At 39.7% G+C, this 20,620-nt stretch overlaps 1 protein-coding gene across 2 annotated transcripts in view; it reads right to left on the bottom strand.

Moving 5' to 3' along the window:
• ttc27 (tetratricopeptide repeat domain 27) overlaps nt 1–20,620 on the bottom strand; it is a 100,175-nt gene that overhangs the window by 58,090 nt on the left and 21,465 nt on the right. For both annotated transcript variants that reach the window (XM_017702567.2, XM_017702568.2), the window contains exons 6-9: nt 19,953–20,117; nt 19,697–19,839; nt 16,242–16,354; nt 13,402–13,468 (exon numbers count right to left, since the gene is read on the bottom strand). In XM_017702567.2, coding sequence (XP_017558056.2) covers nt 13,402–13,468; nt 16,242–16,354; nt 19,697–19,839; nt 19,953–20,117 — 488 coding nt within the window. The remainder of the gene's footprint in view (nt 1–13,401; nt 13,469–16,241; nt 16,355–19,696; nt 19,840–19,952; nt 20,118–20,620) is intronic.

Raw genomic sequence — 20,620 nt, forward strand, 5'->3', positions numbered from 1 at the left:
GACGCAATGATGTGCAAATCATGAAAAACCATCTTATTAACAACAAATCAAATTTTGAAACTGAGAAATTTTCTTTTTTGGATGTTTTGAATGTGATGCCAACAATACAATCCAAAAAAGTTGGGACGGGGGCCTCTTTACCACTGTGTTTCGTCCCCTCTTCTTTTAACAACACTCTAAGCATTTGGGAACTGAGGAGAACACTGCTGTAGTTTTGAAATGGAAATGTTTTCTCATTCATATTTTTCATAATGTGCCAAATGTTATCAGTGGTTGACAGGTCTGGACTGTAGACAGGCCAGTTTAGCACCTCTTAATACGAAGCAATGCTGTTTTAGTACGGGAACAATGTGGTTTTACATTGTCTTGCTGAAATAATTAAGGCCTTCCCTGAAAAAGATGTCGTCTGGATGGCAGCATATGTTGCCAAAACATGTATGTATCATTCAGCCTTAATGATGCCTTCACAGATGTGCACGACACCCATGCCATGTGCACTAATGCCCCCTTGTACCATCTTGAATACTGCCTTTTTTGAATTGTGCACTAATAAAAAGCCAAGTAGTCTTTAGCCCAGAGGACATGGTGTCTATGATTTCCAAAAAGAATTTCATATTTTAATTCAACAGCCCACAGGACACTTTTCCATTTTGCCATAGTCCATTTTAAATGAGCTCAGGACCAGAGAAGGTGGCAGCATCTTTGGATCCTGTTTATGTACAGTTCCTTCTTCACGTTTTAGTTTTAACTTACACTTGTGGAGGGAGCGATAAACTGTTTTCAGACAGTAGTTTTCATAAGTGTCCATGCAGTGACTACAGAACCTGTTTTGTAATGCAGTACCGCCTGAGGGGCCAAAGATCATGACCAACAAATATTGGTTTTTGGCTTTTTCATTTGCGTACAGAAATTTCTCCAGATTCTCTGAATCTTTTAATGTTATTATGCACCGGAAATGATGAAAAGCAAAGATTCTTTCCTATTTTACCTTGAGAAACGATACTGTTGAATTGTTGCACTGCAAAGTCTTTCAAAAAGTCATCTTTACTTCTTAATACCAATCACTTTACTAAACGTTGTCAATCAACAACCAGGTATTTGCTGAGCCCCATCCCAACTTTTTTGGAATGTGTTGTTGGCATCAAATTTAAAATGGGCATATATTTTTCAAAAAACAACAAAATTTCTCAGTTTCAACATGTGATTTGTTGTCTTTGTACTATTTTCAATTAAATACTGGGTTTAAATGATTTGCACATCATTGCATTTTGTTTTTATCTACATTTTAAACAGCATCACAACTTTTTTGGAATTGGGGTTGTAAGACTAATGCAGCAATACAATCTTCTTAGAATACTGCCATATTTTACCTATTATTTGCTTTCTTTCCATTTCTACACTCCACTGGTTTTCACTTTCTCTTCTCTCAGGCAGCAGAACACATGAATGAGGTAAATGATACTAGTAAGGCATAAATACCTAATATCTACCTAAAACTTTCTAGTCAACATGTTAAAGATTTTCATTCACATAACACACTAAAGACATAATGTAACTGAACTGTTCTGTTTGAGGCTGTACAAGACCATTTTGAACCTGAAATTGCTCACGAAAAGTAATTCCTTGTGCTCTTTCTTGCCTTAGAAAGCATTAAACAGTAAAGCAGAAAACATCCTAAAAACCAAGAACAGACTCATGTGTCAAATTTAATCTATAAGACGTATGACACTCTGCTGAAATAGTTTCAAAAACTGCTGAAGGGCCTAAATACTAAAACTCCTGATATTAGACTTGATCACTTGATCCTTTCTGCTATGAAGCATTTTCCTCTTGAGCTTATGCCACACTGCACTGAGTCCTTGTTCTGCCCAAAGATTAGTGCCCAGTACCACATCATTTTACTGCATGACAAAGACTGTTATTACAGCTGGATTCATATTAGTTAAATGCACCCAACCGAAGACGTGCCGGTTGAACATTATTGGTTGCTGTTAACCGGCTCTCTTTAAAGAGTTTATACACATATGATCCCCCCCCCCCCAACTGGTAGATCTCTCAGATTTTACGAATGAGTTCATGAATATACCACACTATTTTAAATTCTGCTATAGCCATACTCTGCCCCAAGATTAGCAGTTGCATTCTCTCTTTTGCCTGAACCTCAGGTTTTAGGGCACTTCATGATTTATGTATCTAAATATTATTAAATACATCATGCTGCACTGTACAAAGCTCAAAGCCTTGAATTCATTGAAAACTGAATTGAATTGAAAATTGAATTAACTGAATTATATCATACATCAGTCAAAATGTTGGCACTGAAAATGATCTTCAAAGCTGCTTTCCCAAGGGCAAATCTGCATCTGGTGCTGGGGGCTAATAAGAGGTATTACAGTGGTCAGAAGAATGATAAGCCCTGCATGCCCAGTGAGGTTATCACATAGACAGCCGTTTGGGACCATCTGAAAATTCCATTTAGTAGGTGTACTCTCTTGGACTGGACTGGGCTGGTTACAACCTGAGGTGTGGAATATGGCTGCAGCCCATGACCAGAAGCTTCAGTTCTGATTCAGAGAGACAGACCTAGCCGGACAGAAAGCCTCTCCCCTGCATGTGACCTCTCACCTTCTGTGCTTTCCTGTGCTGAGGGTGGGGGCAGTACGACACATTTCATTTGGCTTGAGATGTTCCCCTCAGCCATGTGTGCGTGTGTGAGAGAGAGTTAGAAGGTAGGAAGGAAGGAGAGAGAGAGAGAGAGAGAGAGAGAGAGAGAGAGAGAGAGAGAGAGAGAGAGAGAGAGACAGGACAGTAATTTGTTTTGAGGTACAGAGGCTGGTGATCAGACACAAGTTGACAAGGAAGAGGAAAGGAAACTTAACCTTGCTGGATTGGTGGTCCAGTGAGCGCTGAACCATGTAAAAGCCTTCGCAAAGAGATGAAGATGTGCAGGTGCACTGGAAAGACACATCACTCGCGAGACACATATTACATCGTCTCTCTAAGCTTTTGTTTCATATGAAAATGATTAAACATTTATCCCTTTTCCTTGAGCTTGTCCATATGCGGTATTTTGGTTTTTACTATCTTTCAGGATGACTTTCAGCAAGTGTCTTAATGAGAAATTCGGCTGGGAAAAGGAGTGAAATGAATTATGCAAATATACTTTTTTTTCTTAAGAGAGGATGACTCAATCTTCTAATAAGGCCAGCAGCAGTAGACACTTTTACACACGCATGTATATATATCTATCTATCTATTTATATATGAATTTATTTAGAGATCTAGATGAAAAGTCTCTGTTAAATGCATCAGGGCTTGGCGCGAGGCGTATTCAGGAGATTTATGGCGAGACAGCCACATAAACGCTAGGGCTATAAATTAACCTCAGTGGCTGACCTGTTTTCGCTCTGACCGGCTCCACTTTCCAAATAGATTCTAGAATTTAAACTGAGGCGATACTGACCACTCGCTCTGGAAGTCATCATGGACCGCTAGTGCCGGCACCCCAGGCTGCTCAGAATAGGATTCTGAATGCACATCATCCAGCACATACACATGCTGTTCAGAATAAAATTCTCGATGAAAATCAACCACCACAGACTAGACTTAAGCTACAAAACATAATGCCAAAAAGGCCACCAAATGGAACTGTGATTACCAGCACACTACACTAGCTCAAAACTATGACTGCATATGCAAATGTCATGTGAAAGATTAAACGCTGATGAAGCAAGACCACAACTGCAAGGTGTGTTTTTGATGTCACAGGTGTGCTTTAGACTAGGATTCCTTAGTATCAGGATAGGTTGATAGTGCCAAATCTGAGGCATTAAGCTATAATGCATTTCTTTCAAGTGTTACCATGTTATAATGACCATGCTTGTGAAGTTTACTTTTTATATATTTGACATTTTATATTTTTTATATATAGTTCATCTAAACCCCCAACATGTATTCAGGGTGCCAGCGGGTAAGACGGACTATAAGGAGCTAAATAAATAAATAAAAGCCATTAACAAAAAAAAAAAAAAAACAGTAAAAAGGGTAAATTATGGCATATCCACCACACCACCCAAACTGAGCGCACACTATAATACATTTATTACACATTATTATTAATATACATTAATCAGACATTTTCTGCTACTTCACTGAAGCCAAAGACTGATCAAAACAGATTACCTTGCTTTATCAGTAGGCTTATTTTATGGTAAAAGTGGCTTATATGTAGTTCTGGGCGATATGACCTCAAATCAAAATCACAATTAATTGAATATTTTACCTCGATTACAATTTATGAATTGTTCACTGACAAGGTTTGTACTTGTAAATATGCTCTGCATATCTGAATGTAAATCATCTCAACAGCCAGATCGGAACTCAACATTCAGTGTAATTTCGTGCTGCTGAGACCTAATAAACATTTGGGGTGACATTTCTGTACAAAAATTGGAAGATTATCCAAATGCGACCATAGGAAAGCGATTCCGCAGCGTCAAAGAACAGTGAAAAGTCTGAAACAATCTGAGGACATGAACTACGGGGATTGTGCCCTTTTAACAGCGAGCTCAACACATTCTGATGATGAGCCCAGCTGTCAGTCAGTGAAGATTTGTGATCACTCCTGTGATGCTGGCGAAGATGACACCGAAAGCTCAGAGAGCGACTGGCGTTCGTTCATAGTGATGATTGTTTACCTCTGGATGAGCCACGTGAAGCAGCATGATGCGTTGTTCTTTTTTCGCATGCAGGGCAGTTTAGGAGCTGATCTGTCCAGACTGATGTCGCATACAGATCACATTTAAAAGATATTGGGAACAGACCAATACAAAATTGGATTTGGTGAGAAAATCAGATTTGGGCCAGATTTTTTACCTGCTATGTGAACACAGCCTTGGCTTCCATGCGACAGAGTGGACGTGGTGGAGTCACGTGATGACATACATGGTAGTAAGTTTTTAAGGGGACAGCACATGAACACAGTCGGGAAAGGATTAACAAAATTACTTTAAAAATCTAAATAACCAACATGGGCAAGATTATGTCGGTTAGAGGTTCTGAATGTCTGTTTTCATTACTTTCAGATTAACTGCCCAGCCCTACATATAGCTCTCATGTGAAAAATCCATCCAAGAGAATGAAAGTGCATCAAAACAGATAAAAAGTGCTTAAACACGTTGGAGTTTGCTAAACTCATGACAACCATCTAACCAGCCTGCAGATTCTTGGATCCACATGTAGGCTGGGAAGATGCCTGCTCACAAGACCAGCATTACGGTAGAAAGGGGTGGTAGAACTTACAGCAATATCCTTCAGCTCATCATCGGGTGTATTAAAGAGAGGCAAGAAAAGTGCAGGTGCTGAATCAAACAGAGCAGAGGTACCATCAATCACTGCAAGAGAACATCTCTAAAGTGGAAGGAAAAGGGTTGTTCTAGTCTGTGTTTTTCATTATGGCTGCTCCCCTGACACTGTCCGGAACACACACATGCGGCCAAGTCTCACACTGACTTAATTAAAAAAAGAAAGAATTAAAATAAAAGCCGAATAAAGTGAATGAAGACGAAAAGAGTACTTTGTTGCTAGTTTAACGACATCACTGTTTCCTGTAGAAGAAGAAGAAGAAAAAAAAAAAAAAAAAAACAGTCCCTCTGAAAGATTTGCAAATAATGCAAACTAAACTGCCAGTAGTTACGCGACTCCGCGCCACGTCCATTCTGCGTCATGGAAGCCAAGGCTGTGTTCACACAGCAGGTAAAGGTGGCCCAAATCTGATTTTCTCGCCAAATCCAATTTTTGTTTGGCTGTTCACAATATGACAACCACTTGAAAAGCACTATATTTAAACTTCCTGCTCTTTCAACCACTAATCAGAACGCAAAGAAGCTAAAGTGTAAATAAAAAGCATATACATTATCTTTTTTCAAAGCACATTAAATGGAACATACGTCTAACCTGTTCCACAGAATAAATGCAATCACCTTCACTATATGAGATGTTAGGTGGTCACAATAATTTCTTAAAGCTCAAGATAACCACATCTTTGCCTTGGTGAGACGTCTGATTGTACATAACCAGCAAAAACTGACTAAACGATGTCCCTGGTTAGCTGAAGTATGTGATGAGAGATTTCATTCTGACCCAAATCTAGACAAATGAAATCATGGAGAAAGTTCAGGAAGTGCAAAACTGAAGCCACCCATTTATTTCACCCATCAATACAAACTAAAGATTTATGAGTGACATAGGCATTGATCTCCATGTCAGACTGAAATTTGAGCGTTTCACATGTTGCAATGCATTTCTACAGCCAGCTGTTTCACATCGAGAGCTTTTGTATTCAGTATTAGGCACAGAACCATCAGCAGTGCAAAGAACCTGGCCAGTAATCATCAGTGACATCAACGCAAGCACTCATGTCAAGGGGATCACAGCAAGGAAACACCTCAACACCACCAAAAAAAACATGGCATTGCATTACACGGACAACACCAACTTTTGCCTGGCGTGGGAGGAAAACTGAAATCTCTCAACAGTAGAGTGGCTGGGGACCCAGCAATCATCAGAAAATAAAATGCTGACTTTAGCTAGCTGCTGTGACGCCACATCCTTGAGGTGACTGTTCACGCCCAGTTGGTCCAAAGAGAGATGGGAAAGTGCTGACAGCATAGAACTATAGGATGGAGAAAGCGAACACCGTCCAGGTGGTCACGGCCAATATCTGGATCTCTTGACGATGGCATCTGGAAGAGATACCAGGGTGTATAACCTCACACATTACAGAAAGCACGCCAGACCAGCCATATAACCCAATGACTCATCATGAATAGGGAACCAAAATTAAAGTGGGTCTGGCACAGTGGAAGGGGATTTTGATGGGAACATCACCCATTTCATCACCAAGGCCCACTCTCTGGAAATGATGAGAAGAAGAAATTCAACATGGAAAAGAGGACATTTTCAACACTCATTGAAAGAAACAACTTAAAGTTGTTTTGATTCTTCAAATGGTGTTAAAAGACAAATTGAAAATTTTAAAAAGCCATATACTCTTTTCTGTAAATATACTGAAATGGATTTTCCTTTATTTGAACTTTCAATGGAACTATTCCATTCCATATGGGATCTGTGTGACAAATTAAATGACTATAGGTGAGCAGTAACTCTTAGATAAATGTAAGAGTTGCAAATGAGCCATCATTTCCTGTCTCAGTGAGAGCAATATTTTATTTAATGGCAGCAATATTCAAGTGCACAGGGAATAGCGTATTTAAAACGAATTCTTAATTCTTGTTTTTGTTTTACTAAAATTAGAGGGGAGGACTGCATGGGTAAAACTGCTCCCAAGGCACCAATGCAAACAGTGCACATTCTGCAGCCTTCATATTAGTCATGACAGTGACGTTTCACATGGTCATGCGTGGTCACTGATACAGAGGAATACATCTTCATCTCGCCTACAAGGACATGTAAGTAGACACACTTCATTTGACGGCACACACTTTCACTCTGGCCCCACACACACAAAAAGTGATTAACTAACAGAGGAAAGAAAAGGTATTTATAGAGTTAAATGGCTGAGCTGTGAAAGTGCTCCCTGGTGGTTCTGCAAAAGTGCTAGTTCAGCCATTCACCATTTATAGCCCCATCGCTGGCTCTGAAAAATGTACATCTTCGAAAGAGGTGGTGGAAAGGGAAAAAAACTTCCGTCATGAATTACGATTCTGAACCCTCGTTATGGACCATCACTCAGGTTATTCTTGGATGCCTGCTACCCCATAAAGCAGATAAACCAGGTAGCACTGTATAGCTCATGGATTCATATATAAAGCCATATAAAATGACAGAGGCAGGAAAGATATGCAGAGAATTTTGAAGACTGATTCATGAGTCCTTATGGATAGCATGCATTATATATGCAAATTATGTAATTCTACAAATAAAATCGCCTGTGTACAAACTGAAGTAAATCCAGTGAAAGGATCCACTAGGCTTAATGCTCTTCTTTCATAAAAGATCATCTACTTGCTACTTGATGTAGAAACCCATTTCCAAAAATGTTATGATGCTATGCACAATGTAAATAAAAACAGAAAGCAAAGATATGCAAATAATGTAAAAAGTAAAAAGATGACATATCAAATGTTAAAACTGAGAAATTTAGTTTTTTGAAAAGGAAAAAAAAATCCACACCTGATGGAATATCTCACAACTAGGTTACAGGTCAGTAATATGATTGCGTACTGAAAGAGCATCTCAGAGTCATTCAGAAGTAAAGATAGGGAGGGGTTCATGCCAGGAAAAACTTAACAGTGCAAACAAATCAAGAATAACATTTCTCAACATAAGTTAACAAAGAACTTGGGCTTTTCATCATCTATAGACACATAATGTCATTTAAAAAAATCAGAAAGTCCAAGGAAATCTCTCAAGGCTGAAAACCAATATTCCACAGCTATGATCTTTGAGCCTTCAGGCAGCAATGCATTAAAAACAGACATGATTCTGGGTTTTTTTTTTAAACCGCTTTACTAAGTGCATAAGCTTCAATGCCATTACCACAGCACTCTTACGTTGTGCTCAACAGTATGCATCACTGCACAGTTAAGGAAACTATACATAAGCTTATCAGGTGTCTGATTCTGCTGAAAGCATCGTTCTTTACATGCATCAGCTGAGCAGACAAAGCATTTCTTAAACAGGCAAGCTATACTGTAACAGCATTTATTATTCACAAGTTTCCATCTCGGAGTACAATTATGTATTATTTATTTCTATTTTTGAAGAGCAGTGTTTTCCAAATCAACCCCCTCAGCCAACTGCATACACAAGCAATACACACACAAGCAATTTATCCCTTACTTTACTTTGTACGACCTGCCCAGCTGCTCTGAGTGCCAGCTGATCAAAGGTTCCTGGTCTGTCAGCATCTCATGTGTGACGAATGCCGTTAAGCACCGTATTAAGGCTAATTTGCTAGGCTGATGTTTCAGCTTGTACTGTTTTTTGTTCACCCCCCCCTTTAATTTATGCCTGGATTACTGCCCTGCCTGTCGTCACAGTTTTTGAATCCATTTGCATTCATTATAAGTTCCCTTTTGCCTGCTCTCTTGTGAGAACAGCAGTCTCTTCTCAACGCTGCATTCAAAGCTTGCTATATTTATTTGTAAGAGGGACGGGAATGAATACTTGTGTTTGTGAGAGAGCTTCACAGAACGTGTGTCCTGGAGCAAAATCAATTATTTGGAACTGGAGCTCTTGACGTCCTGCCAGAAACTTTTAAACCAAACTTTAGTATTGAGTTTCCAAACAAAAGTTTTTTTTTCTTCTTCTTTATCTTGAGTGAGCATATCAGGTTCTTCAGGCTGACATGTGCACCCTTGATGTCTGAGAAAATGATGAATGGTTGGTGGTCCCACCTTGATGTTAAGACCCCCTAATATTGTTACTGAAATTATGGAGCCTTGCTCAGCCTTGATGGAGCTGGTACTGTTACGCTTTTCTTCCCTGGGAAGCTTGAAGATCATCTCTGCCCTTTTGGCATTAGGGCTGGGTGATAAAACGATAACGATAATTATAGCGACATAACTTTTTTCGATAGAGCGATAAGAAATATTAAAAATTTATCAAACCTAATACACCATTCTCACACTTCCACGTTCTAGCGACAGCCCTGGTGGCGTTTTTCTACTGCAAGGAAAACGACACTACTCTGCTGTCGCCAAGAGAGGGCGCACTTACAACTTTTTCGACATGATTAGAGATTTCTGCTAGCTGCTGTCTGAACACTGCAATGTTTAGCATTGCTGTTGGCCACTTGTTTATCATTTGTAAAGAGATAGCCGAGCGCTCGTCACCACACAGCTAAAATAATCTTTTCTTTCTTAAATTAATACCATTAGAAAAACTACGGCCGTGCTTTTTCAGCTGACAAAAACAGCTCACCAGAAACTTTCTCCCACTGCCCCATGACAGATCTGTGAAATGTTCCATTGTTTGGTGAGTGTTTGTCGTATTCTGACCATAAAGGACAGTTTAAAACAGCAATTAACCACCCAGGAGCAAATATCAGCCTCCAAACTTGAAAGAATAAATGATTTGACATTTATTGTGATATGTATCAATATCAAGCAATATGAATTTTGTTTATCGTGATAACATTTTTGGCCATATCGCCCAGCTCTACCTGGCATCCAATTAAAAGCTGTTTTAACAACCACGTGCTTGGCCAGAGATAAATTGCCACATCAATCCATTTTATTGTACAACCCAGTTCCCAAAAAAAGTTGATATATTGTGCAAAATGTAAATAAAAACAGAATGCAATGATATGCAAATCGTGTACATCCTTTTAAAAATGTATTTATTTAAAAATAGTCAAGACATCACATAAATTGTTTAAACTGAGAAATATGCTAGCAACACATTTAAAAACATTTGGGACAGGGGCATGTTTACCCCTGTGTTGCATCATCTCTTCTTTTAACAACACACTGTAAGCATTTGGAAATGAGGAGAACATTTCAGAGCCTTCTATGTCATATTTTTTGTTTCAATAATATACTAAATGTTTTCAGTGGTTGACAAGCCTTAAACGCAGGCAAGCCAGTTTAGTACCTGGACTATTTTACAGAACCTTGCTGTTGTGATATATTTACTATGTTTTTTTCTTTGCATAGTAGAGTTTTAAACTGTGCTCACAAACGTTTTTTGATGTGTTCCTGGACCGATGCAGTGATTTCAGCCTTGTCCCTTGCTTACAGAGATTTCTTTCCATTTTCAGATTTTATGTACCATAGATGATGAAACACTCAAGCTCTTTGCGATTTTATGTCGAGAAATGTTATTCTTGATTTGCTTGCACTGTTAAGTTTTTCCTTGGCACTCTCTGAGATGCTCTTTCAGTACCCAGTCATGTTACTGACCTGTAAGATAGTTGTGAGATATTCCATCAGGTGTGGATTTTTTTTTTTTTTTTCCTTCTCAAAAAACAAAATCTCAATTTTAGCATGTGATGTGTCATCTTTGTATGGTTTTCATTTAAATACAAGGTTTACATTATTTGCATATCTTTGCTTTCTGTTTTTATTTACATTGTGCACAGCATCATAACATTTTTGTAAATGGGTTTCTACATCAAGTAGCAAGTAGATGATCTTTTATGGAAGAAGAACATTAAGCCTAGTGGATCCTTTCATTGGATTTACTTCAGTGTGTACACAGGCGATTTAATTTGTAGAATTACATAATTTGCATATATAATGCATGCTATCCATAAGGACTCATGAATCAGTCTTCAAAATTCTCTGCATATCATCCCTGCTTCTGTCATTTTATACCACTTTATATCTGAATCCATGACCTATACAGTGCTTCCTGGTTTAAGTGTGAGTTGTTATGGACCATCCTGAGTGATGGTCCATAACAACAAGTCAGAATCGTAATTCATGAAGGAAGTGCCCCCCCTCCCCTTTTCCACCACCTCTTTCGAAGATGTACATTTTTCAGAACCAGTGATACATACTGCTGAGCACAACGTAAGAGTGCTGTGGTAAAGGCATTGCGACAAGAAGCTTATGCACTTAGTAAAGCAGTTAAAAAAATAATTACCCAGCACTAACAATAGCTATTTTTTGTTTATTGTTTGTCTGCTTTGAATGGATCTGCTGGACAGTGCTTTTAATTTCACCACTGCTATCAAGCAATGACAACAATAGCTAAAACAATGTTGAACAAGCAATACAGGTGGCTCTGCAGATGTACTGCAGATCAGGCCTAATATATATGTAGAGTAATGCTGGAAAAATGCTCAGCGCCTCTTTCACAAAAGGTGAAAAACGGATGTTAAGTTGTTTATAAACATATTTCGAAAGTATTGCATTTGGTTTTAAAGGGTTAAAGTGGAAGTATTACAGTAGAATCTCTGACAAATGTGACAAAACCAGTCACATTAACCAATAACTACGATCGTGATAATTGGTCATGATATGGTTGGATATTTGTGGATATATTGTAGCCTGAAAAACCAGGTAACTATGAAGGATTTAAAACACAGCAGAGCACAAAGGCAACAGCTCATTAAAAACATTACACTTTTTGATGTCAAATCCTTAAAGAAGGTTCTTACTCACTTTACTGCTGGAATGCTGGCATGACCAGGTACACAAAAAAAGCACAGACAACAGAATGACAGACAAGCATTCAGGAAGTCAAACAGTGTTGTGCTGGTATGAGTGGATCAGACACAGCAGTGCAGCTGAAGTTTTTAAACACCTCAGTGTCACTGCTGGACTGAGAATAGTCCACCAACCAAAAATATCCAGACAACAGCGTCCTGTGGGCAGCATCCTGTGACCACTGATGAAGGACTACAGGATGACCAACACAAACTACGCAGCAGCAGATGAGCTGTCGTCTCTGACTTTACATCTACAAGGTAGTCCGACAAGGTAGGTGCTGAGAATGATCCACCACCCAAATAGTACCTAATCTGTGAGGGTCCATGGGGGTCCTGACCACTGAAGAACAGGGTAACAAAGTATCAGAGAAACAGATGGACTACAGTCTGTAACTGTACAACTACAAAGTGCAGCTATACAGTAAGTGGAGCTGATAAAATGGACAATGAGTGGTCATAATGTTATGCCCCTATCGGTGTATATACTGTGTCAAGATCAAGATGTGCATGGTTACTCAAGCACTCAGTTAACCACTCAAAGTGGCACTTTTCAGGCATTTAATATAAAAAGTAAGCCCACAGCCCTACACTCATTTTGTCTAAAGTTTTCAGATTGTGGTGACATAAATATGTGAAAAGTTAACAAGTACATAAAATAACTGATTGGAAAAACTGCAATAAGCTCACAACTGCAGTAACTGCTTACAAAAAAAAAACTGATATGGATTAATTCCAGGGCTACTGAGTCGTCTAACCCCATTTGATTGTTGATATTAACGTTTGCCACTTTTTGCCATTAAGTATTATCGATTGTCTCCATCTTCACAATAAAAAAGGCCACATAAATAGTTTGTAAGCCTGAGCTTGAAGTTTATAAGTAAGAACCTATTAAATAGATAAAGTAAAAGCAATATTCTTTATTTGGTTTCTGACAATCTGTCTGACATACACATGAATAAACACGCTTGAATACACACTGACATTCTAGAGTCAGAGAGTCAAACAAGTTCACACACACACGCTAGAAAGGGAAGGAGATATACTGCTTGGATTTGACCAGGCTAACATGCATGGCCAAAGCACGACTCAGCGTTCTTCCATTTATAGCCCCCTACGGAAACATTGAGACACAAGGCCAGGGCCAAGGCTGCGCAGCACAGCGGAGACAAGAACACAGCACGTACAGAATACGCAGCATGCACACACACTGAATTATGACTTACTGTTGTGAAAGCCAGGAGCTCTTCATCGTTAAGTTTGTGAACTGGATTGTTCTTCTGGAAGTCCGTACTACAGAAACACAAGAACAAACAAATTCAGATTAAAGCAAGCAAACTAAAATATAACTTCTATTTGTTTATTTCATGCAGACCGTAAAAGAACATACAGTAGAAATGAACTAAACCATCTACAGAATGAAGTATTTTATTTAAATTCTAGAGCTTTATAAAACTGGGTCTGGGACTCATAGGTTATGTTTCTTTTAATGAGTAGAACTTAAAGACATCTGTAAAATTCACAGATAAAACAAACCTTCGAAGAAGTGCTCACAACTGCCACTGAGCAGAGGTACCAGGAAGGGCAGCAATGGAAATGCAACTGGCAACAACTATGACCAAAATAATGCTCTCATTTTACCACTTTGCCTCAGCTCTTTATAACAGTGTGTATTTAACTCCACATGTACTTAGAGATCTCACTATACAGTATAACTTTATAATTAACCCAATCATATAATTTGATAACCTAACATAGAACGCATGAATACTTGCCTGTAATTATCAGACGTGGATGGTACTGGATCGACGTTGGAGAGACGGTTCACATTATTATCTTTCTGAATGAGGTAATTTACCATAAATAGGCAATCTAGTTTAAAATATAATGACACCTTAGCAGTAACCTTAACATTTCAGCAGAACAGGCATAGTGATTGCACTAAAGCCTAAATACCAGTTTAGGTCATAGCAATTCACTATAGCCAAATACCTCACATGCTTTTTTATTTTTTTAAACTATAGCCTCAGAGGCAGGTAAACAGGACTTTGGTGGTGCTTTAATTGATAAAAAGATGAAGAAAGAAAAAAAAAAAAACACAATAAACCAGAAACATGTATAACACCACTCCCTATGCACAAAAACAGCATGAAACTTTAGCCTACATGGAGCTTCACAGCTCCGCTGCACTCAATCCATCCATCTTCAACCATCACTCAATCCAATTAAGGCCCCTGCCCCACATAATTACACCCTGCTAATTATTCCACGCCTGCAATTTGTCTCCTAGCAGCAGCAGCCAGCAGGGATGATGACCTTTTAGCATCGAGCAGGCAGAGCAGGCCAGCGTAGAGCTAATTACTCTGTAACTTTGGAGCACTGCCTCCTCCTCCAGAGACTAGGGAGGAGGCCTGACATGGACAGCCAGGCAGAGAAAGAAAAAAATAGGGGATGTGGACAGAGGAGATGTGTAGCAAAATATGGGAGAGTACCAAAATTCACTAAGCAATTCTTCTAACTATACCCAAAAGCCATATGTGTGTTAAACTGTTGCAGAAGCACCTAAAATGATGCAAGGAACATTGTGCAATGTTTGAAATCAACTTCTAGGAATCATTCATTGAAAATCAAGTCTGAGCTTTTGGGATTTGGTGGGGAATACCAGTACCAATAACTGACCAGGGAACAGAAGTATTATTTCCATGTTCGTTGGCTGACAATATAAGAGCAAGACTGGGCAGAGTAACCTAGCTTACGAGCGAGACTCTAAATTGCCACTTTAGCAACTCTCTCAATTCAATATTTTCTCAAAAAGTAAAAGTGGAAAACTACTGAAGCTGGAATCTTGAAAATGTATAAGAGAGATACAGTAAGGGACTGAAAACCACCAAAACCGAGGGTACAAATGTATTTAAAACACAACTAACATTAAGGCACATATAGGGCAGAGCTAGATTTAGTCCTGTGCTTCAACAGAATGAACCTTCAAGACTTGCAGAAAAAACTGACGCATTTAGAGCAAAAGGAATTAAATTATCCACAATAAATATAAAACTGCAATAACAGCAATTCACCCTTCTTGACTTATGATAATGTGATAATGTACTGACAGCAACAGCAGTTCAGGATTAAAATAGCACTGCTAATAAAACTAATCATCATGATTACAGACAAAATGTTAAATGTCTTTCAGCACAAGATAAACCTCTGCCAACAGACCTGCTAGAACCATACTCGTAAACAAAAAGAAAAAAAAAAAAAACTGGCCAACGCTTTCATAACCTGATCTACAGAAATGTACTTGGTAACACATGGACAAGGCTTTTAAAATGGACTACAATAAAAGTGTCAAAGAACCAACACAGGCAGGAACACTACTTTCGTCTGCACGTGGCACTGCTTGCGCACGCACAAGTCCATCTGCAAACAGAACAGCTGCCCAGAATCGTTGTAGTGTTGATACTGCCTTAACCGTTGGAGTGTTCAAAGAGATACTTGCTCAAGATGTCTGGTAATGGCACTCTTGGGATATTTACTCTCAGAACACACATGCACACACCTGCGCGAACACACACTAGAGTTAGCTAAACAGGGAAGGCAAAAATTCAGTTTACGTACTGCAATTCATTTTATCAGCAGGATTCAAAAGCATTAAGGCAAACTTCCATCTCAGATTCATTACCTGTTGTGTTTTTGTCTGAACAATTAAAATTTCACATTAAAAAAAATATATATATATATATGTGTGTGTATATAAATACACACACACACACACACACATTTTATATATATATATATATATATATATATATATATATATATATATAAAAAAATAAAATTGGTATAGTGTAGTGGTTAACACCTCTGTCTTCTACACTGTAGACCGGGGTTTAATCCCCACCAGGGCAAGCACCCTACACTACCCTATAAGAGTCCTTGGGCAGGCCTCCCAAAACCACCTTGGCCTACCTGCGTCAAATAATTGTAAGTCGCTCTGGATAAGAGTGTCTGCCAAATGTAAATGTTAATTATTTACTGTTATTTGACTGATGACTCAGACACTTACCACACTCCCAGGATAAGGGCCTGCTCCTCTGCACTGAGGTCTGGGAGGTCGTGCTCAGATGGGTCTGCTAGGTTTATCTGGTTCAGCACCGTATCATCATTCAGCTGGTAGTCCTGCACACAGACACAAATACAGGAGTACGGAATATCTGTAACATGCTAACATGCATTTGCTGTAACTCCTAAGCGCATAGAAGAAAAGATAATAATTCAAGTGAAACTAGTGTTCCCATATTTAATTTCATACAAACATATCGCTGCCGTCGGAACAAATTCTCCATTTTTAGCGTTTTTCAGTTTTTGACCATTTGAAAATGCCTGTTGTCTTTTACATTGCGTATAAACTTCATGATTAATGGACTAAAAGAAATGGCCAAAATAAACTTGTAAAAAAGTCTGATTCCATTGACTGTCTGATTAAAAGTAAAGTATGTTTTTCGCTTGTCCTGTTATGTTAGTATCATAGAGATACAATGTTTTGTTCCAACAGCAGCGATTTACAGTTTTAATCAGATCATGTGTGGCGTTGGCCCTCATGAGGAGATCCCAAGTTTGATCCCTGGTCATGAAACAGCCATCCATGGCTGGGAGTCCAAAAGAAGACATTTGGCCTCTTTCTATCTCTGGGAGGGTAGGATGGCCCCACCTCTCCCCCCATGACGTCTGTTAGCTTACGTAACAGATCAGGTGGTTGGTGCTTTCCTTTGAGCTGGTTAGGCTGTCCAATGAGATTGTGTAAGCCACAGTTCGTAGTCCTAAAATTACAGACTGTAGTCCATCTGCTTCTCTGCATACTTTGCTAGACCCCTTTTACCCTGTTCTTCAGTGGTCAAGACCCCCATGGACCCTCACGGACCCTCACAGAGCAGGTACTATTTGGGTGGTGGATCATTCTCAGCACTGCAGTAACACTGACATGGTGGTGGAGCGTTGGTGTGTGTTGTGCTGGTACGAGTGGATCAGACACAGCAGTGCTGCTGGAGTTTAACATCCACTCACTGTCCACTCTAATAGACACTGCTACCTTGTCATTCCCCTTGTAGATTTAAAGTCTGAGACGACAGCTCATCTGCTGCTGCACAGTTTGTGTTGGTCACCCTCTAGTCCTTCATCAGTGGTCACAGGACGCTGCCCACAGGACGCTGTTGGCTGGATATTTTTGGTTGTCCACTCAGACCAGCACAACACACACTAACACACCACCACCACGTCAGTTACTCCACTGCTGAGAATGATCCACCACCCAAATAGTACTGACTCTATGAGGGTCCATGGGGGTCCTGACCACTGAAGAACAGGGTAACAGAGTATCAGAGAATCAGATGGACTACAGTCTGTAACTGTAGAACTACAGAGTGCAGCTACAGTAAGTGGAGCTGATAAAATGGACAATGATTGTAGAAACAAGACATAACGGTCATAATGTTGTGTGTGATTGGTGTGTATACATATGCGTGTACCTTTCCTCCCTCTCTCACACCCTCACACACACACACACACACACACACACACACACACACACCTGTCTACAGAGTCCCAGTCCAGACTGATTTAATGTGAGCCTAGGCAGGCTCACTCTGAACAGAATTTAGAAATGGCCTATGATGAAAAACCCTAGCTCACAGCCCAGACAAGAGGGAAAAAAAACAAAAAACAATTAAAACAAGCCAGCTATTCCCAAACACAAACACTCTTCCATCTCATCTACAGAAACGATCAGAAAGGTGCAGAAGCAAACACCTTGACTGATATTAGAGAGTGTGAGGCTCCCAGGAGCCAGGGGTGTTTCAGCAGTTCTCTGCACATGCTACAGTCTGGTGTGTGAAAGCAGCCCAACGAGGCATGTAATAATAATAAGAAGGAAAATGACGAAATTCATCTTTCAGGACTGACACACAGGGTATGTGTTTGCGTGTTTATGTGTGCACACATGTTTGAGAATCAGAAAGACAGAGAGCCTGAAATTATTTTTGTCATTTGAAATATGACGGACGGACCCTGACACAGCTCTGATCCTCCTTAAGGCTTATACGCATAAATGAATGTATAATACTAAGATTCATTGACACTTATTAGTCCCACAATGGGGAAATTTCACCTCCGCATTTAACCCATCCGTGAAGGGAAACACCACATACACTCTAGTGAGCACACACACACTAGGGGGCAGTGAGCACACTTGCCCGGAGCGGTGAGTAGCCCTATCTGAAGTGCCCAGGGAGCAGTTGGGGGTTAGGTGCCTAGCTCAAGTACACCTCAGTCATGTACTGTCGCCGCTAACCTCCAGCCCATGATTGCCCCAGTCTGGCATATTAGACAACCTGACCACACACAGTTGACAAACACAATTTTAACTTTACATCCTAGTCACAATGCACTAAAATAAATAGTAAATGGGGATACGCAACCAAAACAAGACTAGATAGCCCTGTTTTAGACAGATTATTCTTCCCTTCTAGTTACTTAAACACAGCTAGTGTAGCTCCAACGTTAGGCAGAACCGGAAAAAATATTTATCCTTGGAAACAACCAATTCATAAACTAGCAATCTGTTATTAAGCACTCAGAAGAGTAATGCTTTTTTTTAGTAACAATGTTTTTGTGTTCAATTATTAACCCACTTTGTCCTGCAACCGTAGTACTACTGATATTGCTGGGCATGAAAATGGCATTGACGTACTACAGAGTCCCAATCTGAGTATAATACGTTAACAACACTCTCCTTATCAAACACTAATGCCTTGGATGCAGCCAATACACAGCGTTCACGAACAGCGCACTACAATGCCGACTTCAGGCTGTTGCCTATATGTCAGGCAGGAAAACTGCTTTCTACGCTTCTTTGCATCAAATTCACATTTTATAAATCAGCACTTGAATATCATTTTCACACAAATCATTTTAAGATGAAATCTTAAAAATGTTTTATAAATGAAGCCCCAGGGTTTGTGACCACTGATCTACACTGTGTGTGGTGTAGGAGTATAATGGGAGATCTGACTATTTCGTGAGCTGGGGGAAGAAGTCACATACAGCTCATCCTTTAAGACTACCTATACAAAATTCTATTCTTTTCAGCGTTTCACATACAGTGGACTTCCACCATGAGCCTATCCAAAGAGCCTTCATTCATGTTCAGTCGGGACCATAGCTGACACAGCAGTCACTGGACAGCTCTATCACACACCAGATGGAAAGAACTTGACCAATGTTCAAGAATGTGCAATAAAAGTAACCCGTTGCCTTAGGGTGTGAGAGGAGAGAGACACAAAGAGAGACAGAAAGAGAGGGAGGAGAGACATCTGCATGATATATACTTCCAGTAAGCGTGACTTTCACTTCTTTTCAATGTCATTTCTGCAGTAAACCCAAGAGCAAAGGTCACCCCCTGGTGGCTATAATGTGCAATGCACAGCATTTGACATTGTTAACATCAATGTGTCCATGTGTTGGTACCTTTGGCAAGAGTTCTTTGGGCGTTGGTGCAAGTGAAAGGCTGCTCTCACACGCAAGAAAGGTTGAGTCCTCCTTCCTCTTAACATCAAGGATGAGTTGAGCAAGGAAATTCTCCTGAAAACGAGTTCTCTTCCCCAGCGCACCTGTGAAGAACAGCACAATCAACACAACCTTCTCATTCCATTCAATACCCATTCACTCTTATAGCCTCTTATTCCTCTGTTCTGTTAGAATGAGTAAACATTGCGTTACCCACCTGTCATGTTAATGCTGAGTCCGGAGAGCTCCCGGGCTTTCTGCAGGTGTTCTTTAGCCTTAAGATACTCATAGTAGGTCAAGCAGATATAGCTGCACTCCAAGTGGAAGAGTATACCCAGGTTTTTGTGTGTTCGACTGGTGAAAAGATCTTCACATTTACTTACTAGAGGTAAAAAAACAAGATAAAAAAAAAGAGAGAACATGAGGGAGGGTGATGCTACAGGTGTTTACAAGGATGTAAAGGCAGTGGGAGCATAAGGCAGCCCTAAAGGGGGTACCACACGTTAAGTATGTATCTTTCTACTCCAAGCACATGAGTTTTGCACGTTACAAACTCAAATTCCACTACATTTTAAGATCTGCTGTCATTTTGAGACCAAATGTTAAATGTTTTTAGACCAGTACTGCACAATCTTCTAGCTTGCAGGTTGCATGGAACTAATCACAGAACTTGAATGCAAGAACAAAAAATTTGACACAATATTTGGTCACACACACACACACACACACACACACACACACACACACACACACACACACACACACACACACACACACACTAGTGGTGGGGGTGGGGGTGATTCTAAAATGCATTGCGATGCAGACGTGGACGATGCTGAATCGACTCACAAACGTCAAAAATCTAATTTATTGCCAATGATTTGC

Source organism: Pygocentrus nattereri, chromosome 10 (assembly GCF_015220715.1).
Source record: "Pygocentrus nattereri isolate fPygNat1 chromosome 10, fPygNat1.pri, whole genome shotgun sequence".
NCBI classification, from domain to species: Eukaryota; Metazoa; Chordata; class Actinopteri; order Characiformes; family Serrasalmidae; genus Pygocentrus; species Pygocentrus nattereri.